This window comes from Ambystoma mexicanum, chromosome 1q, assembly GCF_040938575.1.
Source record: "Ambystoma mexicanum isolate Mex_15411 chromosome 1q, UKY_AmexF1_1, whole genome shotgun sequence".
NCBI classification, from domain to species: Eukaryota; Metazoa; Chordata; class Amphibia; order Caudata; family Ambystomatidae; genus Ambystoma; species Ambystoma mexicanum.
The window spans coordinates 558,834,501-558,858,163 of NC_090922.1; the positions used below are offsets into that span (position 1 = coordinate 558,834,501).

Consider the following 23,663-nt stretch of genomic DNA (forward strand, 5'->3'; position numbering starts at 1 on the left):
GCCAGAGAAAGGGCCACCCATAGACCTGCAGCTCTGTTTGCATGTATCAGATATGTGCAGCACAAACCCGGCTGGGGAGCAACTAGGCGCTGTACATAGGATTAGGAGGAGCGGCGATGCAGCACTGGAGGGGGAGGGGGGTTGAAGTTGAGTATGCTTTCATGATTCAAGTCACGGTATATATGACTAGAAAGGCTCCCAAATTCTTTGGGGTGCTGCACCTCTTCTTAGCCCTTTGGGATACACGATCTGACCGAGCGATGCAGCGTTTCTTGAAGGAATCAGTGTGTCTATCTTCCTCTTATTGCTTTTTGTGTTGAGAAATTGGCAGCTGGTAATATGTTGCTGTGGAGATCTAAACAGCAGGAAAGTCAGGCAGGCTTAAACCAAAGGCGAGGGTTATTCTGAACACTTATCTTAGCATTACTGTAGTTCTTTAATTGGCACATTTTTAGGGGTCGTGGGAAATGTTATCTCAATATCTAATTGTGCAAATATTTTGTAAGAGCCACCTTGAGTGAGTATCTTTTATCTCTTACCTGTCATGAAGCTTGTTCTCGTTGTCCTTTCAGGGAAAGCAGTTGATTCTAAATATAAATAAAATATGGTTAGAAATATTCATCAGAAATAAGGTGGTACATAAAATGGTGAAGTTCTCTTTACCATTATCCCTACCCATCCCAATCTCCAATAACAAAATCACTACTGGTACACTATCCCATGCACGTCCCTTCCAACCCTCTCCTTCTATCCAAGAACCGCTCAACATCCAACGTGCTCTTTCAAAGTATCTTCTTTCTCGAGCTCTCCTCTCATCCATCTCCAACTCTTTCACGTCCCAGAGGTCCTGAAGAATGCTTGGATCAGCCCCTCGTTAAAAAAACGCATGCTTATCTTCTGATATACAGACAAATGATAGGCCCATCACTAATACGCCATTTCTTTTTTAAACATTTAGATCGGGTAGCCTACCTGCAAATTTCAGATTATTTGAACACACATGTGATTTTAAATAAATGTCAATCTGGTTTTAGGCAGGGGCATGGCACCGAGAATGCACTTCTTGATTTAAAATTGAGACTGCTTCATCCAATGGATATGGGGAAATCTGCTTTGCTCATGCTGTTGGACTTATCTGCAGCTTTTGATCTGGTCGACCACTTATTGCTGGTCACCAGATTAAAAGAAGTCATCCATTTCTCAGATAATGCTGCAGTGTGGATTGGCTCCTTCCTTAGCAATCGATTATGTAGAGTGTGCAGTAAGGAGGTTGAAGCCCAACCATCTTGCCTCAAGTTTGGCGTGCCTCACGGGCTTGTCTTTCTCCCTCATTATCTAATTTATTCACTGTCCCCTTTTTTGATCTTCTGGAAGCAAATGATGTCGCCCTTTACCAACTATGCTGACGACACGCAATGTGTTGTCACACTGTCTGGTTACCATGCGGAAGATGTACACACTGTAAATAAAACTGATGAACTTATTCAAACATGGATGGTAACTAATGGCCTGCCTGGCGCTGAACAAAGAAAAAACAGAACTGATGATAGTAGGCACTGAATATAAAATACGGAAACAGAGTAGGTAATATCAGTATTTCTTTTTGGCAGGTTGTAGTATTAAAACATTTTCTAAAAAGTAAAAACGCTTCGTATCTATCTGGATCAGAATCTGAACATGAAAGCCCAGGTTCGTAGCCTAGTCTCTTCTACGGCGTGCTACATTAAATTGTTGGCACAGATTCGTCCTTACGTATCATGTGTCAACTGTGAAACCCATCCGTTCTCCCGTGCTTCTGGTCAGTATCAAGTCGATACTGACCAAAAGCATGGGAGAACGGACGGGTTAACATGCCGCTATCCACACGCCAAAGAGAAAATTGAGCGTAAAATTAAAAGTTTCGAGCACATCAAGGATCTTCTTTTTTGATTGACACCTAACCATCCTGCTGGTTTCTGTGTTCAAAGTCCACCAGAGCTGGAGGGCTCTGTATAGCCAGCATGTGTAGTGGTCCTGGCAGAGGTGGGCCTCCCGAGGCGCCAGCAGTGTACATGTGAGGGAAAAGAAAGAAACATAAGTCGTTTTGTGTGGATACGTGGAAACGATGGGCAGTGTCGGTGTAAGTACGCCTGTGAGTGGGAGTGTGGCGTAGTTTGTCGGGGTGTGGGTGAATGAGAGAGTGCAGTGTGAATGTTAGAGCATGTCAGTGCCCTCGGGAATGGGTGGATGAATACAGTCTGAATTCCTCGACCCCCTAGCCTAAACTATCCTTGTTTGGGGGGCCCTCACTATGCTGAGTTTAAGATTATTGTTCAAGCTATGTGAGAAATTCTGAGTTGTCATCTGTCAGGATAAGGGGTCTATACTGTTGAAATTCCATTTAAAGGAGTGCAGCGAGACTTATCCATAATAATGTGATCTTCTGAAGTAATTTGCTGATGCGTCATGTGTGTCATGTTGGCGAGAGTGAGCATACAATGTTCTATTTGATAGATGTATCAAGCCTCAGAGTTTTGGAGGTCTGTTTGTTCTAGTTGCACCAAGATGTTTAGGTTTCATCCAGTCTTAAGTGGTAGTGTGATAGTAATGCTTTTTAAAAGCAACACTTTAAGGAATTTGCTGAAGGCTAGTGGGTTTTCATGTGCAAGCAGACATCTGGGAATAGAGTACCAGAGCTTAGGTGAGGGAAAAGAGAAGGGTGACCCATGATGGATTTTCAGTTGGAATGTTGTCACTGTTACTAAGGCAGCGAAACGGGACCAAGTGTTCTGTTTGCTTCTAGCGGATCAATGTTCTGGTTTTGGATTCCATGCTCCTGCCATGGAAAGTGGAATGAGCAATGCATAGGGCTTGAATTGAATCCTCCATTTGATCAGGAGCCAGTGGAATCTTTGGAGAGTCGGAGTGATGTCTTGTTGTCCTTGACACCTCATAAAAAGTGTAGAGGCCACCTTTTGGACACTGTGTAGTCTGTTCAGGAAGTAATCAGGAAGCCACCAGTTGAGATTTTTGGCCTACTCTAGTTTTGACAGCAGCAGCAGTGCAATGGCTGTCTTGGCGCTGCCTGGGAAGATCAGGCAAGGCATGATGTGCTGGATCATTCAGAGTCGAAAGAAGCAGCATCTTATGAAGTGTTTAACCTACGCTTTAAGTGTCAGGGCGGTGTCCATCATGAGTCCAAGGTTTGTGGCCCTTTCATTCAGCTGTGGGCAGGTTCCAATTTCATTGGGGCCAAGAGATTGGTCCGTGGTTCGAGGTTGTGGTGTCGCAAATCATCAGATCGGTTTCACTCAGGTTCTACTTCAGTCTATACGTCACTACATATAGCCTGTCGGCTATGATATCCATTAAACAACTTTCTGCTAGAATACACTTACTGCCTCCAAACAGCTGGAACTTTGAATGCTAGATATACCCTCGTGTTACAAGTGGATATAAATACATGAATCTGCCCGCACTGATACATTCTGCTGTTTGTGGAGTGCAAGTCGGATTACACATCAAAGCCAGCTTGAGTCTAATTCCTCACTAGAGGATGCAATGTTTATTCCTGGGCTGGGCATTGCTCTGAACAGCCCCTGACAAGCCAGTGGACACGGCCTGCCTTGCAACCATTGACTCTTGTTGTATTGTTGCTGTTGTCCTTGACTGCATGCTGCCCTCAACATCAGAGGGAGCCCTTCTTAGTCTGGACTGGGACCTGTAAAGAGCCTGGTCCATCTTTATTGCCATGGGTTCTCTTGATTTGGGAGGTAACCTCTCTTCCTGTATGTTAAGGTGTTGCAGCGTCTTTGGGATAATCGAGATTGTGAGGTCAAGGATCCCCCTTCCTCACCGCCTGAAAGTTCAGTCACTGTGGAGGTAGCACCAAGATCCCACTCTGGAACATCCAATCATGGGTCTTCCCTTCTGAGCATTGCATGCTATGATCAACAGCCGCGTGCCCTTTTTGTATATCTGTACAGAAGAACTACTGTCCTTTGAGATAACTACTGGCTAACATTAGTGTCATTTCCTGGGGTGCTGGCTTCATTCTCTCCCATGCCCACCAAGGCATCCAATAAGAGAGGGGGCCACAAGGCTCAATACGAAGCAGAGTTTTTAAACTCGCTTTGCCATCTCTGAGTTCAGAACCACTTTCAGAGTTTTTTCGGAACACAGAGTTTTTCACGCCTAGAAACTGTCGAACCTGAATCTCACTTTTGTAAAGTAACTCCAGCTGTACTCCTTTTCTATCATTTTCCCAGCTGGGACTAGAAACGTACCATTCCAACCACTGTGTATTGTTTCTTGTAAACGATGACAGACTTTGGGGGCAGAGACAAGGCTGATTTGCTTCTGTGTGGCCCCTTCTGATACGTCATAGACGAGCTAAGAAAGGATGCAATGGAACGCCACTGGGAGGAATTCCCAGATGTTAAGAGGTTCTAGCACATACTTCCTAATCATCACCTTTTAAGGAACATGAAAGAGTGTTGATTCTTTTTAAGGTAATACCTCTGCTTGAGCAACCTTTTATTACGGTACTTTTGTGAATGTGTGATAAAGTGCTTCATGCCAGGATACCACCTTATGTAGAGCTTTTGACTTGCGGTTCCACCTCGCTACCATAGGTGGACCAAGGCGCCTAGAAGTGAATGTTTTGTCTTCTAGTTGAGAATGAGATAAATGGCTTGGCAGGGCCTCAAGCTACTTTGGGACCCTTAAGCGTGCACCCGCACAGGGGCCTGACATTGGCAGCAGATTTCAAGATCAGAGTACCATTTCAGTTTCTCACTACAACCCCTATGAAGTCCAAATCACTATCAGCTCACCACAAACGTGAAGACACAAATAATAACTATTTACCATGGATCTGATCCAGAGTACACAAGTCTATCTTCCCAATATGTTAATAGTTGCATAGGGGATTTGCCAACATGGGATAACTTCACAAAACATAGCTATATGAATAAGCTGAAGAACAGTGGGACATTGTTTTTAACAGGAATTACTCACATAGTAAGTGACTGGCAGCCTATGAAGAGAGTAGGAATGGAGACTTCGAGAGGGAGCGTGCAGTGAGATACACCCAGCAAGGAATTGGAGACAGGATAATGGATGGATTTATATCTGAGTAAGAGGAATTTACAGAAAGAGTAATTTTCCAAGAAGAGCTTTCCAGCATGGTGACTGTAGGTAAAGTTGGAGTAGGAGCTGGGTAAGCTGAAAGGGTGCTTGTTGCAAAGTTGAGGACTATGTTGAGGGGAGCAAAAGAGTAGAGGGGTAGGACAAGAAGGTGGTTCACCCAGTGATAGAGTTTGCAGAGCACACAAGTAGACATAGGTGTTTTTGATTAGTGGTGCATGAGATGTAGGCAGAGGTTCCCAATATTTAGGAGGTTACATTTGGCATGGCTGCAGTAGCAGTGGCTGTTGTGAAGTGGAAGAGTTTCAGGTTGTTGTGAAAGGGAACCCCAATGTTGTGAGCGGTGGGTGAGGGGATGACAAAGTGAGGGGGTTAGAGAGATGGGAAGGGGAGGACGGGCTTGGCATTGGAGGCAGGTAGAAATGTGATTTCTGTCTTTGAAGAGTTGAGCGGGGGGCATTGTACAGTCATCCAGTAGTGGATGTTGGTTAGACAGTTGGTTATGCATTCCAAGATTGTTGGGTTGAAGGAGGGGAAGCTGAAGAAATTCTGAATATCATCAGTGAAGTAGTGATGGGTAAAGCCAAAGGAGAGAGAAGGTTCTAAAGGTGAAGAGGAGTGGGCGTATGACTGATCCTTTAGGAACACCCGTGGGTGAGGTGTCAGAAAGGTGTTGCAGGAGTCCCATGAGAGGGAGAAGGAGAAGAAGACGGAGTGGTTACAAAGACAGAAGGACACTCAGTCATGTATGATGTCCTTAAGTCCAGGGAGGGCGATCCACAGTGTCAGAGGCAGTGGGAAGTTATAAATGTCTAATAACAGAACAGAGGGCGAGAGATGAGCAGTTGTGAGAGGATTGGTGACCTTGAGAGCAGTCTAATTGATGTTTGGACTGGAAGCCAGATTGGAGGGGTTCTGCAAGTGAGTGTACCTCAAGATAATGATTATGTGATTGAAAACAATCATCTGAAGGATTTTAGAGTGGTAGAGAAAGCAGGAGAGAGGTCCATAAAATGAGAAGGGGTTGGGGTCGGCACTTGGTCTCTTTGAGAAAAGTATGACTGTGATTATTTTGTAGCAGGCTGGGTAGCTGCAAGTTGAGAGAGATTGGTAGAATAAGGAAAGGAGGTGCGCGTAGGTGACATGTGCATGGTCGTTAACAATTTGTGGTGCAAACAGGTTACCTAGAGCACAGATTGGCAGAGCATAGGATGGGTAGAAGACCAGTGAGGAAATGGGGGAGAAGTTGGATAGAGAAGAGAGAATGGGGAGGAAGGAAAGGGGGGAGAATGAGGAAAAAAGAGTGGGAGAGACAGAAAGGTTGACATGGTGTGCAATATTGTGGTGATTTAGTGGAGAAGTAGGAGGCAAAGACCGTGACAGAGAGACAGAGAGTAAACAGAGTTATTTGTAACATGTGAAACCATAGCATGGAGGGTCATGGATAGTTATTGAGGTTGCAAGTGGAGGTAAAGAAGCACAATAAGTGTAATAGGAGGATTTATCAGTGTCAGGAGCAGAGGTCAGGGTAAACAGAGAGTTCTTGTCAGCATTGTGGAGAGTGTGTGAGCAGTCTTTGTACCAGTGGTGTAAGCAGCAACACTTGGTTGTCTTCAGCAGCTCAATAGCATGGTTAAGAACACAGGAGGGGATGGAGTGATGGCATGTGTAGGATACTGGTCATTGAATGCGATGGGACTATAGAGTTGAATTTGGTAAATATGAGGTCAATGGAGTGAGCAAGTGGAGGAGAGATGGCTTAGGGTAGGATTTTGACTTGGTCAAGGTATGGGGTCTTTGAGGAGGGGGTTGGAAGAGTATTAAACGGGGGATAGTACTGGGGTAATGTGATGGTCTAGGAAGCAAGACAACGCAGAGCAACAGAGGGTTAAATCCCGGATCGGCTCTTAGAAACCAAACTCAGGTATGGTATTAGGAGCATTATAAAAAAAAATCAATAAAATAAAATAAATGTAATAAAAGAGTAGGGGAGAAATAGAGATGATGACATGAACACGAGAGTTATCAGAGGGTGTGGGGTCAATTGTTAGGTCAGAGGAGACCAGGGAGGAAGATAGGAATATGAGATTGGCACAGTTAGATTAGGATTGTGTTGTAGGATTCTGATGATTGATTAGAAAGTTAGAGAGAGTGCATTCATGTTGGAACACTGTGGTTCTATTTATATTGGGGAGGTTCAGGTTGCTCATTGTGATGGCCGGGACATCAGATGGGAGTGTTTCAAGTGGGAGATCAATATCACAGAAGAGGTTTACGGTGCCAGGTGGCTGTTGGATGAAGAGGACAGCAAAAGCATTGGGAGTGGTGAGTAGGGCAGGGAGTGCACAAAGGAGGAGGGAGTGAAATCAGAGAGTGAAAGGCATACTGAAGGCGTGCCATTGATGTTTATCAGACCAACACCACTGCCTTTTTGGAGACATCACAGGAGGGAGAGTGAGTAAATTGGTATTGGTATCCTTATGAACTAGCTGAAAGCTCAATCAGAGGATGTCCTGGATAAAAACAATTGCCCGACAATAGTATTGGCCCGCCAGGATACAGTGGCCCCTAGGACTGCAACAGCCTGCCCCATAGAATATGCGGTCAGCACTGCCAATTTCTTTTCCTGAATTCCTTGTGCAACAGAATACCATTCCTGCATCATGACACCCCTGCTCATGATCAAGCTACTCTAATCCTCACCCCCATTGACATAAACCAGGCAAATGAACTGATCATTGAGCCAGATGGTGAATGAGACGTAGAGCAAGAGGTGCGTTTCGGGGAAATCCATGGGTCTTGGCAGATTTGCCTTGTAACACCCACCAATGTTTGCAGATTGTGCTGCTGAATAGAGACACAGTGACACCTTTTGAGGCAAAGGCAACATTCACCCCAGCAAAAGGAGATATGTGAGCACAGGTAAGAACTTCTTTGCAGAATTAGTTATAGTGAAATGCATTTAGGGGAAGAAGGATTGGATCCCAGTATCCTTTTCACTACAGGGATAGATGGTTTATAAGCCCAGTGAGAAGGTTGACATTTCCTCAATGTATGAATTGATGTCCATTAGGTGATGATATATTCAAAGATAAAGAGAGTACTCAGAGAGCATATTCACAAAGCAAAGGCTAAAGAAATAAAACTTAAAGCTGCGGCATCATCAAGAATAACACAAGGGCTTGCCTTTGTATGGGCGGGGTCTATTTTGGTTATTGATGACGATGTTGATGTCACCGAGCTTAAGGGCCCGACAGTGCTGCAAGATTGTTTAGTATTAACATTTTTATTGAAATATTGACAATTCAGTACAAACAAAAAGGCCAGACAAAGAAAGAATAAAACAAAACCACACATTGCCATGTCGGGTCCAGGAACCTGCCCCAGATCTCCTCGTACAGACCACCCATTTTTTTGCCTGCGCAGGATGACTCTCTCAAACAACAACATCTTCTGTAGGTCCTCAACCCACAGCGCCGACGTGGGAAATGTTGTACCCTTCCAACCTCTCAACGCAATCTTCTTCGCAGACAGAGAGGCCCTAAAGCACCAGCACTTTTACAGAGAATTCAAATCTTCCAAAAGTTCATCTTCCCCCAAAACAATGGTCACAACATCAAAGTCCAAGTCTGTTCGCAAAACCTTGCTCATTGTCTTTGTGAATTCACTCCAGAACACATGCACTCTACAACATTCCCACATCATGTGCTCGACATATGACCACACCCACAACAGGCGTCAGTCAGTCATACCACTTGCACTCAACCTGGTTGACGTCCAATAAACATTATTTAAAGTCTTTTTTTGCTGCACCCTCTCACCCAGGTTCAATGAGGTCAGGGACACATTTCTTCATAGGTTGTCCCTATGATTGAGAGCAGTGATAAACCAAAATTCAAGCCAATATAGTGAGAGAGGAACTAAATATCCATCCACAAATAACTTTCAAAACACCCACCAGCTTGTGGCCTGGATTCAGACGTGCAATTGGAGCCCTTATTTTGGACAAAATGGCCTGCCCGATGGAGATCTGCTTAGCAGGCCATGCACTCAATTCGCTAAGCACACATGTCCAGTTCGGGCATATTTAATATGAATGCATTCTGTATAATTGCTTCTCTCAGTGCAATGAACGCAAGAGTACAGTCTGAGGGGCCTCTCTGTGGATATTGTGTATGAGGAGGAGCTAGCCAAGCACTTTTGTAGCAAGGGGCATTATAAGGGCAGTATTGGCAATGAAGGGTTAGGAAATCGGCATACACACTCTCTGCCTCCCCACAATCATTTGCACAATCTCCACACCAGAAAGCATTTGTAAAATATTTGCATTCCCCTAATCATGCGCACAGTTGATACCAGCTCTGCTCCTGTCTTATGTTTAGTTCCGTCTTCCATATTCACGCATAACCTACAGACACGGGCCTCTAAAATGAGTGGGGCTTAACCCCCATATAAGCCGCCAAACGGCTTAACACGTTGTCCCTGTTTTCTTGGCTCATTTGCTACTCTGCTCTTTTCTTTGAGCTCCATGCTTCCCATCATACTCCTTTTCGCTATGTCTTTAACTCAGCTGTTCGTCTCCGTACCATTCCGTTCCTCGATAACCCCACCTCATGTTGCCAATTCTCTTTTGCCTTTTGACTTTAGATATTCGGTCTTGATCTTCCCTTGAGACTTTCCACACTTGACTCAAAGCCTATCTTATTTCTTTGCTCCCTGCCATCTAAACCCACCGTTCCACTCATTTTCGTTTTTTCAGGCATACACGTTATTGTTCTGGATTTGGTAATTTCTGGTGCAGCGCTTTCGCAAAACGCTATACAACTACCAATACAAACTTTAGTCATGTATCTTACATACCATATGGGTGGATGGCAGGTACAGCCTCTCCAGGCCAAGATCCTGGTGAGTGAATGCTTGGAGCCACCCACGACACAGGCCCACGAAGAGGCCTGGTTTACGGTCAGCTGGTGCTACGAGAATTGCTTAAAAGGCCATGGTCCCATAGTTGCTCCCCTGGTAACTCAAGAAGAACCCTAAAACCTTGAATGGAACTGAGGACTGTAAGCGATCCTTGGGAGCTTAAAATCCGGCCTTAATAAAGTGCCTTTGCTAAAAGCACAGGATTTTGGATATGAGCTTATGTGGTAGGCAGATCCCCCTGGCCACCGGAAGGAGATTCTTTCATCAAGCAGAGGCTACTGTTCATAGAAGGGAACTGGGCATGGATTTGCCATTCCATGTTGTGGACTATGAAGGTGTAAAGAGGTTCCCTATTTTAGAATCCAGTTCTAGCTAATGACTGCCCTCATACATTTTCTGATAATGGATGAACACCCAAAGCTTTTGCACTATCCCGCTCCAAGAGCTAAACTATACAGTAGAACATATGACCGGGACCTTCCGTAAGAACGCGGATATGTTCTCTTGCAAGTTTGGCTAACTTAAAACTGGAGACATTGCAGACCAGGTCTAAAGACTCCACTCTTGCTCCATCTCTGCGGGGGGTGGGGGGAGTGTGGGTTTTGCAGCCTGAGACTTCTGTTTCCCGCAAAACATTCCGGCGTGTGTTATTGAGAAATGGTGCCAGCATACCAAGCTTTCACTTCCTGTGAATGGGCTGATTGTGAAAGATGCAGGCCGCGTCTTTAGCCTCCAAAGGGTATCAGATATCCTTTGTAGATCATTTTGCTCCTTAGTTTTACGTCAACTCCAAAAGTGCATCACAGGTACAACTTCAGGGATGTGGAGCTCAAAATGTTGTTAATAGCGTTTCTGAACGGCGTTGTGGGTCTGAGGTGGCATATCACGCTGAGAGATGAATCCCCTTCCACAGGCTGCAGTGCCCTTTAGATGTTACACCATTGGGTGGGGGGTTGCAGATCACACAACATTTCGGACCTCTCCTCCCCAGCAGAAGCATCCAATCCCAAAATCAGTTTCTCCCCCACAACCTACTAGTGTCACAGGATCTAGAACATATAGGCAGAGGCCGTGCATTATGTGGGCTGGGATTAGCCGGGGCCGGGCCACGGCAATCGCCAAAAAGTGGGGATGAACCGGGGCCCTGCCGGGATCCCCCCGACCCCTGGTCCCACCACACCAAGGAAGGACACAATATTCCACCACGGCCGCAAATGTTGCATATTTCTATGTTTATAAAAGATGGCTTGAAAAGTACACACCCCATAGTAAGGCACGCAAACAATATTTATGTGCGCACCTTACTATGGTTTGTGTACTTTTCAAGCCATTTTTATAAACAAAGAAATATGCAACATATTTCTATGTTTATAAAATATGCCTTGCAAAGTACACACACCATAGTAAGGTATGCACAAATATATAAATGCTTAAATACGTTGATATATTTGTTTGCATACCTTGCTATGGTTTGTGTACTTTTCAGGCCACGCCCATGATGCAAGCCACGCCCCCAAATGAGGGCCCCACCCCCTCAATCTCTTACCCCACTTAAAGCCCGGGGCAGAGGTGTTGCTAGGGAGGCGCTGAGGGGGCTATAGCCCTGGGTCTTTTGGTTGTAGCCGCGTATAGAAGCTCTGGGGCTACAACCAAAAAGCTACCTAGGCCCAAGACCATACAGTCCGGACATTAGGCTAGCCCCGGACCTTTTCCAGACCTAGGAGCACCCCTGCCTATAGGCACTGCCAGCCAGCTCAGGAACACTCGACCCCTTTTAACGCAGAATCTCCTTCAATACTTAATTCAATTAGAAATTTGATTAGACGATTATTTATGCCACTGTTCCCCTCATCCATATATTGTGCTAGGGTAGGTTGGCTTGGTTCCATATTCTGAGCAGAGGCTGTAATGATCATTGGGCAGCCACAACGTTACCTGTGACAAGACACTAGGGACGTTCTACCTTTAAACCCATGACTGCTGTTGCTGTGCTGGCTCTCCTTGCACCCTTGACATTTGAGAGAGGCATGCAGAGTCTGGAGGTCACCCCGAAACAAAGCCTCACCCCCTTTTCATCGCCGATTACCACTTGCTTCTAGAGCTGCTTTTTTTACTGCCCCGATGTCTGGTTGCAGCTTCAATGACAGAGGCGGGAAGGGGATCTGTCAGATCTTCTATTTGCTCTGATGGAAATCCAGCTCCTAGAAACCTTGTCTGGATGCTTCGAAGCACGTCTTCCCATTTGAGAGGGAATTGTGTGCAAACTGGCATTAGTGCTCCTACTGTTCCTCTTTTCTGCATCCTGGGGTATTTGCCACTCCACAGACCCACTAGCTCTGCCTTTGTGAGTGGTGTGGAAGCTCAGTTTTCTAGGTCCTACCTGTAAGGTATAAACAGGACATTGGTGATAGGATTAATCCCCCCCTCCTAAAATTCCTGCATGCACACATTGCCCAGTGTTCTCCACATATTGTTATCAACATCGAGTGCCCTCTTTCACAAGGTATGCTGATTCATGCTAAGCACATTAGTGGCTCTATCTGTCCAATTAAGGCAAAGAGAGGCTCATGCATTCTTAGTGAGCAGTGCCCAGCACCCATCTGTATCTATGTCTACATCGGTATATGTAGTTCAGTTTGCTTGTTCCGTGTTAGCCAAGGGTTGAATAGAGGGTTGATCCAGAAGAAACCAGCAAGTCGATACCTAGTCGGCAAGCTAACAAAGTTATTGATTTTGCTTATTTGCGACCTTTCGCGATATTTCACCACTTCCTCAGGCAGGGATGGAATGAAGCCTTTGAAAAGCATAACAGCAAAACAGCTTAAACAGCCCACGTCACCCCCTGCATCCCTGGAAGTACCCCATTGTCTTTTTCTGTCGGTGTAGCTGATTTGTAGTTTTGCTCAGAGAGGCAAGCATTCGATGTGGATCTCCCCCACACCATCTGATGCATGGCTCTCAAATAATCAGTATCATGTTTAATTATCAACATTGAAACTATACACATGATCTCTGACAGACGAACTTAAACAAGATTCCCTCTTTGGGAAATGTCTGAACAAAAAGAAACAAGATTGTTTGACGAGAACCAAAGCAATAAATATCCCATAGAGCCAAGAGCAAAACAGCCACACAGATGAAAAATTGAAAATAATATGGAGGACAAGACAATGAAAATCATGTCTGATCAGGAATATTGAAACTATGCACAGGACAATGATAATGCAGAGGTGAGTGAAGGGGGTGCGTCTTCCTCGTGTGTGTTTAGTAATTAGTAAGAGTTTTTAAACATGCTTTGCCTGACTGCGTAGCTTGGCAATGACTGATACCCACCAGTGAGTCGATCTATAACTTTTTTGGGTAGCGCCAAGCCCAAACGCGCCTGGTTTTTATTTGAAAGTGCAGCCTATGTTAGGCTTAATTACTATCAGTCTTGTATTAATTTCTGTAAGACATTTATTTGTTTTCTATTCGGGTTATAACTACAGTTGTGCCAACATTACTCCCTCTCGGAGGCACGTGCTATTGTTTCGCCCCTTCTTGGGCTTTGTCAAGGCACATAGACATTCAATTTTACTCCTTAGTCGGATACAGTGCATATCAATTATTGCCAGTTTTTATACATGTGCTTTAAATTGCAAGACAGTTGTGTTCAATGTACAATTCATTCATAATTCAGTTAATACATGTTGAGATTATAACGTCATTCATCTAAATAAGTGAGTCATCAGTCAGTAAAAATTTATTAAATAGGGCCTCATTACACGGTAGGCGTAAGGGTTTACCGGTACCGGTAAGGGCCCCGGTACCGGTAAACCCTTACCGCCTTACTACGAGTTCCCTTTGCGGGACCCGACCTTAACGGCTGGTTTTACCAGCCGTTAAAGTAGGGTGCCACAAAGAGACCTCAGTGCTAATTATGGTACCGCAATTTGCGGTACCGCAATTAGCTCCTTCCCCATTCCCATTATGCCCTATGGGGGCAAAAATGGGAATGGGGAAGTGCCTTGGTGAATGGGGAATTACCGCCCCCGCTCACCTTGGAGTAGGGCAGTAATTCCGCCATCCACCAAGGCGGACACGGTAAAATACCGGCAGCAACCATGGCGCTAATAGCGCCATGGTTACAGCCTACCGTGTAATGAGGCCCAATGTGTGTTGAGTTTACAGGTTCAAACGTGAGGAATTGGGATAAAGACAGGAGAAACCAGAGGGAGAAATATATAGAAGTTAGTATCAAAGTGATTCCCTTAATGCAAATCTTGTATTTTGTCATTTGTCAGGTATTTGGTTCAGGTCTTACCTAGCCATTGATTGATTATTCTAGATCAATTAAACCTTCTTTTCCAGGCCTACATAATTTCAATTTGGGTTTCCAGTTTGAGTGTAACCTGCAGTAGAAATGATGGGACATATATTGTTTGAGTCCCCATTTGTTCTTGCATTCTCACAGTTTATAGAGCAATTCTGTAGTTATTCTACTACTTAGAAGTGAACCATCTGTGGTTCTATGGCTTGCCATCCTGGCTTGAGGAAGCTCTCAACATATGCCTGGTTATGTGGTTTCAAAGTCTATGCAGTAATTGCGTTGTCTAGATCATATCATGTAAGCCATACGTATAATTTTATTGTACATAATTGTATGTGTACAATCCACATTATTAAATAACATTAATCAATGATTATTAATCAATGATTATCAGTTTCAAGAAAGCTATGTGGATTACATTTTGGTGGGATTAGTTTTGGAGAAGGTGCCTCCCTACATTATCTTATGCTATCTAGTGCGGTTTATAATAATGTTTAAAGAAGTTGTAGAATGGGAGATCCCATGTAACGTTGCATACAAGCCCAAACTATTTGAATTAAAAATTGAAATATATAGTTGATGCAATTTTCAGCAATATCATTTAAAGGCTCTAGTTGCCAGAAACCCATTGAAATTGGGGTCTTAATTGTGCACCGTCACTTACCTGTTCGGTTTGTAGCAGCTCTTTCAAGGGGTTTCTTTTAAGTCGGCGGCAGTGCTCCACGTGTTATTCTGTGCGTTGTCATTCCTATACTGATTATAAATGCTGTCATGGCCGCATCACGTTCTGGTTGCTTGGTGATGTCATTACGTTCAAGAACATGTGCCGTGAGTTTGTTATATGCATGTTATCCTCTAGTGTTTTTCAGAGGGCGCTTGATTCGAAAATTGGGTAGCTCTATAGTTATTACTATGGCCCTCATTACAATTCAGGCGGTGGACCATGGTGCTATTAGCACCATGGTCCATGCCGGATTCCGCCATGGTGGATGGCGGAATTATCGCCCCATTCCAAGGTGAGTGGGGCGGTAATTCCCCATTCACCATTTGCCCTTCCCCATTCCCATTTTTGCCCCATAGGGCATAATGGGGATGGGGAAGGCGCTAATTACGGCACCGTAAATTACGGTGCCGTAATTAGCACCAAGGTCGCTTAGCGCCTTGGACTTTAACGCCTGCAAAAAGCAGGCGTTAAAGTATGAATCAGGCGTTAAGGGTTAACGGCGCCGACGGCGTCGTTAAACCCTTAACGCCTGACTTGTAATGAGGGCCTATGTATTCATTAAGGGTTTGAAATCTGAACATAGTAAACTCAAATATATGAGCATGGATTTGCTTCAAGATTTGTTTGCAGTTAAGCCGGCAAGCATCTAATTGGTCAGATTTGCTCTTAATTATTGGATAAAGTCAAATATTGTTTTCTATGCTGTTTCATAATTCAACCAATTCAACTTTGTTTGTATGTATCAATTTCAGTTTTTTCGGGTTAAATCAAACCATGTGAAGACCTTCATTGCTTAGATGTGTCACATGCAGGTGTCTGAAGTGCGGGTCTGTGTCAGTAAAAGCTTGTGATTGGTGGTGGTTAACTCATAAAATTGCATCATGCGTACAATAACGAATGTGTGATAGATCATAGTATGATTGGGCAGTTTGTGTCTGTATAACATTAATTGCTTGTCATTGGCAGTAAAAACATCATAAATTAACATCATACAAACTTATCGTCCATGTCTATGTGCAAATGTATATACAATTCTGTGACATAGTATTACAACTTTAGGTCATTATTAATCTTAATATTCATTTGTGTAGCTATCTGTGTAAGCATGACACATAATGCTGGTGACTGTTGCTGTGAGTGAAATTCATAGGAAGTAATGCATTTCATTGTCTGTGTTTTAACCTCAGGAGATTGTTCTCAGGACAAATATTGTTCTAGCTCCCCTGTCAGTGTAATGCCTTTTCCTGGTCTCCCAATCTTGGGTCTGGTCCAATGTGCTTCACTCCTAAGATTTTGATGTATTTTGTGTTGTTTCTCGCTCCACTGTGTTCTTTTTGCCAGGTTTCTGCTACGGCACTCTTGCATTCCGGTGACGTGAGGTTTCCCAAGTGTTCTCTGATTCTGATTCTTAACACTTGAATCGTACTTCCTACAAAAATCTTATAACATGCCATACTATTAGATGAAGTACATGTGTTGTTCTGCAATTGATTAATTTGTTAATGATCGTCCATTGGTTGTGGTATAACTATAAATGTTGTTCATAGCATACTTGCACATACTGCAGTTGTCGCATTTGTAAAATCCTTTCAGAGGTCTACCAGTTAGTAGACTAGTCTTTCTCGGTTTTACTTTTTCTTGGTGTAATTTAATAATGGCCTGCATTGTTTTGTAATTGTTTGTTTTGGTTGCTTCAGATGCATCCACTTCCTGTATTCCTCTTTCTATTTTTTACATTTCTGTTGCAATTCTTTTGTGTTCCCTGTCGGCATGTTGCATCAGTAGTTCAACCATCTTCATTGAGCTTCTATTCAGGTTGGTTTCCCATTCTTCTGCCAGATCCGAGCCATCTGTATTGTTGAAGTTAGTTAATATTAGGATTATTTGTCCCTGCTGCAGTTGTTTGTTCTTCAAATAATTCTGCATAGATGCTTTTTCGTAGTATGTGTTTATTTAGCTTATTGACAGCCTTTCTAGTTTGATTATTTTTTCTCGTAAGATTTCAGTGTTAGGTGTCCTGTTTCTAAAGGCATTGTCTGTGCTGCCCCATGCCAAGAAAAGGGCTCTACTATCTTCGTCTATATTGACCCTGTAGGTAGTCATGCTGCTTAGTATCCTCTCTTAGATGGCTGAGCTCCCTTTATTCAGTGATAATGCGGAGGTGGGTAAAGGGGGTGTGCCTCCCTTGCGTGTGTTTAGTAATTAGTAAGAGTACAGAACAAGGTAACCAGTATTCGTTTTTATCAGGAATATTGAAACTAAGCTGAGGGCATGGTCACCAGTATTATTTTTGATCAGGAATATTGAAACTATGGACAGGACAAGTTAACCAGTACTATTTTTGATCAGGGATATGAAACTATGTATATGACCAGCAATGGTTGGATGTGAATAAGACTCTGGGCCTCGTTACGAGTATGGAGGCAGCCATGCCGCTTTTAGCGGCATGGCTACCCCTATACCGGGTACCGGGTACCGGGTACTGGGTCCGGGTTCCAGGAATAGGGAATTACCGGGTTATGCCGACTTTGGTGGGCCCGGTAATTCCCATTCTTGGGACCCAGACCCGGTACACCCCCATTCCCATTTTCAGAGGGCGCTTGATTCGAAAATTGGGTAGCTCTATAGTTATTACTATGGCCCTCATTACAATTCAGGAGGTGGACCATGGTGCTATTAGCACCATGGTCCATGCCGGATTCCGCCATGGTGGATGGCGGAATTACCGCCCCATTCCAAGGTGAGTGGGGCGGTAATTCCCCATTCACCATTTGCCCTTCCCCATTCCCATTTTTTCCCCATAGGGCATAATGGGGATGGGGAAGGCGCTAATTACGGCACCGTAAATTACGGTGCCGTAATTAGCACCAAGGTCGCTTAGCGCCTTGGACTTTAAATGGGCTCAATGGGAATGGGGAGGATGCTAACAATGGGCCTGTTCATGACAAGCCCGTTGTTAGCATCCTGGTCTGCTAGCGGGTCCCGCTAAGGACGCCTGGTCTGACCAGGCGTTCGAGAGTGGAACCCGCTGCAGACCTCGTAATAGGGCGTCCCGGAATGAACGGTGCCGGTCCCTTACCGCCACTGTTCATTCCATGGCCGCCTTCCTCGTAATGAGGCCCTCTGTCTTTTGGAAATCTCTGCACTCACATCAACACGTTTGTTTAACGATTATTGGTGGAACAGTTCTCCAAATCGTCTTCTTTATAGCACTCGATATATATACTGGGCAGATGCCGTATCTTATTGGAGTTCAAATATGCGGCAATCCTTTTTGCTAAATACCTTTGTGGATATGCTCCATAAGACTACATACATCTGTGACATTTCTTCACAATTGCATGCTGCTGCTCCTTGCCTGCAGGGGTGGAACTCTGAAGATTTCCCGGCAGGCCTCTGCATCAGGAACCTCGGTTCTATAGGTAGCCTGGCTTTCTACTCCTCGTGCCCTCTCTCCCATGCACCCCGCCCACTTCTTTCCATCTCTCCTCATCCCACATGTAGCTGTGAGGCAAATGATTTCTAATAAGGCGTCCAATACGTTGTTCTTCTTTCACTATTTGGACTCATTTTGTTCCATATGTTCTTGTGGCGGAACCCTCCAAACCCTATCTGCACGGGTATGGCTTGCTCGCACGCGGTGATATGAGCCACCTTGAAAAGCATTCCCAGGGTCCCTTTTAGTTCTCAGTCCACCCCTCCTTACCTGCCACATTGAGGGTGTAGTCTGCTGTTGCGCATTGCTGTTTGTGGGAGACGCAGGCCTTGCAGACGTATGTCCCACTGTCTTCTGACCGCTTGACGTTCAGCAGGGTCAGGTTTCTCCCATCATGAGAGATAATCCTTTTATTTGTTATGTTTTTCAGGGGCTTGTTTCCAAGAAACCAACTAAATTTGATTCCGCCTGTGAGAGGGTAGACTCCACAATGCAATGTCACATTCTCCCCCGCAGGAGGTGGTCGCGGATTGGATGCATAGGACAAGTTAACTGAAAAAGAAGATACCAAAACACAGTTACATCATTGCAAGAGATACCACTCCAAAACCACCTGCTTACCCACTCCCCTCCAACTACTCATCTGCTTCCACGATGAGATGCTTACACACTCACCCACCACCTACTCACCTGCCCACTTATAAAAGGACTGTTCACCCACCTCCTACACTCCCACAGGCCCACCACATGCGGACTGGCCACCCACTGCCACACCGCACACACATTACAGCTTACTTACCCAACACTAACAAAAGCACACACACCACACACCCCTCCTCCTACTCTGTAGTCCATCATGTGATTAACAGTGAACAAGCTGTGCACTTTCAGGGCCGTTTGCAGGGTGTGTTTGTGAGTGCTGTTATATCTCATACTAGTTAGTGCACGGGGGAGTGGCATCAGCCAATCAGGAGGCTATAATCGTAGGTGAAAAGCCCACGTTTTCACTAGCAGACTGGGTGGCCCATATTATGCATTTTCAGCAACCCCAAGCCTTTTCCTATGAGACAACTTGAAAATAACCACCCAAAGGAGGCACAGAATGCAGAGGACTACCGTGAAATCTCCAGAGTTCCCTATAGGCCAGTCCACTCCTGCACGTTCTATTACCCCATCAGGCGCTGCTCCTCTGAGCTGCATGACCTACACGCCTTTGTGTCCCCACACCCCATCTAGCTCTCAATAGGCCCCCGCATGCTGACCACAAACCCCACCATTTCCCCACCATCACTCTCCTGTCCTTCCACCTCTCTGTCACCACCTACTGACCACCCAGATGGCCCTAGAAACAGGAATAGGACTACTGTCCTTTGCTTTTTCTAGCACCTCCCATCTTCGTTTGAATTTATTTTTAAAGGAGATCGGGCATAAGCAAAAACACAGACGTATTTTCCTTTAAAAAAAAATACTATGAGCACCCCTGGTGATCGCCAGTGTGCCAACAGCGGTAATTACCTGTACCCATCTGATTGCCTGTACTGGGGTGGGCTGGGCTGTTTACGGCCCTGAGCCATTCCATAGGCCCGAGCGAAGTCTGCCCTAGAACTGGGTCATTAGCTCTATACTACTTAGTTTCCAGTCTCAGAGCCTGGGCTCAAGGTAGGAACTTGAGCATTGCGTGAGTCTTTTACTCCCTATTCTGGGAAGTGGGCAGTGGAAGAATGTATCGGTGTGCAAGGCCATAGTTCCCATTCCTGAAAGGTGTAGTTTTAGACAAGTAAAAGCTACATTTTTATTGAAAATAATGGCCACTTTTCTTGCAATATAACATTCTTTGCAGCTAGTTAAGTCTCATAAATGAGAAGACGCATATTTAACAGATAGGCAATCGTCACATCGGGCAGCAATATTTCAAAGGTTTTCTTTGAGTTAGATGCTGCTCATGAAACTGGTCTGAGCCATACCTCCCAACCCGGGTTTCTGTTCGAGGGAGAGCCCATTCAAATGAATGGACGAGCAGGAGGCTTGGCGGGGGAATTAATTCATTCCACTGTGGGTGGCATGTCTGAGCAGATGACCTGGGCAATGCAGGTGACATAAAGGGTTGGCTGTGTTCTCCGGATTTTCTTTGTTGGGAGCATTCACCTAATGTTAAGGGGTTACAACATTTCAGTTCCTGTTAAGAAGCAGGACCGATTGCTCTGCTGGATTGCATTGCGGAAAGCTCGTGCTTACCTCCGTGATAAGTCATTGTTTACTTGGGAACTATAAGAGTTTCCAGGCTCTCTCTCTCCGGGCATGGCCTGCTGCCACAAAGATGCTCCATCACCAACCTGATGTGAGGTTGGCACAAATTCCCTCAGGTAGCGGGCAAACAGGGTGACCAGACACATTCTCTCACCATCCCAGTGCGCGACGACATCCTATATCTCATTGTAGGGATAACATGGAAGATTAGAAATGCTCTGGTGGTGGTGTGACGCTGACGTCTCTGTGTATTAGCTGCTCAGGCACCACCGTAAGCGCACGCCACTTCCCCTCACTCTACCTTCTCGAAGTTTATTTTTGAGAACACCCCTTGCCAGGGGGGTTGAATTGCCTGCACCTTCATGTCATTTGCACAGCACATGGGCACACCATTTGCAGGCACCTAGGCTGTCTCTGAACGCATCACCCGTCGCACGGTAACCCTATTCCCTCATCTCATTCCTTCTGTCCTCCTCAGTCCATCACACAGGGCACGCAAACATGGAGTTCTTTTTGGCAGCGACCTAAAACTCGTTTTTTATGACTAGTATTGCCTGGTAGGCTTTGTGCCAACCCAAGACCTCCATCCATTGTTTGGTAAAGTGGGCCCCGTTCAGGTGTGGAACATTACTACCTGTTCCTTGAGCTCATAGACTAATGAAGTCAGGGCTCAGTAGAAAACCTGAATCTGCATCAAAACCTATTGCATCATCCATAACGCTGTGATAATCATGACACATATTTCATATATGTCAGAACATCTGCCACCAATAAAGTGATAATAAAGCAGATACCCTCAAAATTCCACGTGTGGTAACAGGAACTGCTGCGTGCAGAATCCGTGGCAGAAATGTGCTGGTTTTATAATGAGGGCCCTAGAGTCCATCTTGGGCAAAAGTTCAGAATCTGAGCAGTAAAATAGAAAGGGTGAAAAGGCAATCCTTCAAAGTCTATGCCCCAGAGTTTGGGTTGACATCTCCAACAGGGGCTTGCGCATTCACTCCCTCCTCCAAGACTTGTCAATCTGTGTCCCAGACTTTGAAATGACATCTCTCTCAGGGGCGTGCTCGTTCACTCCCTCCTCCAAGCCTTCTCAGTCTATGGGGGACTCTGAAATGACATCTCTCTCAGGGGCGTGCTCCTTCACTCCCTCCTCCAAGCCTTCTCAGTCTATGGGGGACTCTGAAATGACATCTCCCTCAGGGGCGTGCTCGTTCTCTCCCTCCTCCGAGCCTTCCCCAATATGCCCCAGCAATACCCAAATTAAAGATATGCAATCTACCGAGCACAGAAGGATGAAGGGCAGCGCATGCGCTGCCATGGGATTCGAGCTTTGCAAGTGCAGGCTGGCTGCATGCCTGAGGCACGTTTTAAGGAGCGGCCTATCTGCCAGGCTACTTCTGCCAAACTGCAAGAACCTGCATGTGCAGCAAACGCTGTTCTACTTGTAGAATTGGGGCAGATGGTGCCAAGTACCGGACCAGGCTGCAACCTCAGCTGCATAAAACATGCACGCTTTTCAGAGGCACCCTGGAGAAGCACGCTGCTTGTCTTTCTGCACTAAAGCCCACTTCTTCCTATGAGTGCGCTCACTGACTCAGAAGGTGAGTGCTCCCATAGAGCGGCACTCCCTGAAAGTGCAATTAAGTAATCAGCCTCTATCCTCTCTCATGGTGTTTGCTAGCACTGGGGTTTCGAACACAACTAGTAGAACTTAAAGCTGCGACAAAATCAGGCGCATTCCCAATTTCGAGATAAAGCCAGTACTTTTATAATTGAGATCGGAATTCATAGAACGTGCAGAGCATAGGGAATATTCCAGAGACAATCAGGAAAGCATGCAGGCAGTAGAAATGGAGAGGTGTGCCCAAAGAGATTTTCAAAACTCATAAGGAGAAAGTTGATGTTCTGTACGACGGGTGATAATTTGTATTTGTTTTGTTTGTACTTGTTTATTATTTGTATAGCACGCCACACCCGAAGGTATCTGGGCGCATTACAAGAATATGCAGTTTCTTAGAGTTACACACAAAAATATACACAAGGGAGCAAAGGGTAAAGGGAGATCACATAAAAATATATACACTAAGCATAGAGAAATTGACAGTGTTTACATGACATATATATACTAAGCATAGAGATATTTACAGTATTTGTATTATTTACATTGGGGAAATACATGAGTAGTGGCCACACGTACTATTAAAGTGGATAGAGGGTGCATCATTGGATATCAACCAATTTTTCATATCTTTTCTGACTTTATAGCAGGATTGGTCCGCTCTTAGAGAGGCATCTGGGGAGTTCCAGAGCTGCGCTGCCATAACTGGGAAGCTGCAGCCACCTGCTTTTTTGAGTTTATACCTGAGCACTTGCAGTAGGAGTTGGCAGACCTCATTGGTCGGCCGTGGTGATTTTTGATGAATTTTTCCATTAAATATTGAGGGGCTGCCTTGTTGAGGCTTTTTTGAATCACGGAAGCTGTTTTAAGCTGTAGTCTCTCTTTAATGGAAAGCCAGTTGTTGTCACGTCTGATGGTCGAAATGTGCTGTCTACGTGGTATACTCAGAGCAGTTCTCAGTGCATTATTCTGAAGGAGCTGGAGTTTTTTGATGATGTATTAGCTAGCACCTAAGTACATCGCATTGCAATAATCGATTCTGGCTAATAGTAAGGCTCTGGCTAAGGTCGTACAACTCTTCACAGATAGAAACGGTTTGCAGGATTGAATGAGTTTGCATGTGTATGCTGTAGCAGAGGAAGTAGCACTAACCTGTTTGTGCAGATTCAGAGAGGAGTCAAGGTAAAAATCCAAGGTTTTTACCTTCTTAGCAACTTTGACGTTGTTGCCATCAATGCAAAAGGAACAGTATTGGTCACTCAATTTGTTCATGTTA

The 23,663-nt window shown here is 44.9% G+C and overlaps 1 protein-coding gene across 3 annotated transcripts in view; it reads right to left on the bottom strand.

The window, feature by feature from the left end:
* LOC138531671 (uncharacterized) overlaps positions 1-23,663 on the bottom strand; it is a 236,476-nt gene that overhangs the window by 145,068 nt on the left and 67,745 nt on the right. For all 3 annotated transcript variants that reach the window (XM_069641005.1, XM_069641004.1, XM_069641003.1), the window contains exons 3-4: positions 18,790-19,071; positions 540-587 (exon numbers count right to left, since the gene is read on the bottom strand). In XM_069641005.1, coding sequence (XP_069497106.1) covers positions 540-587; positions 18,790-19,071 — 330 coding nt within the window. The remainder of the gene's footprint in view (positions 1-539; positions 588-18,789; positions 19,072-23,663) is intronic.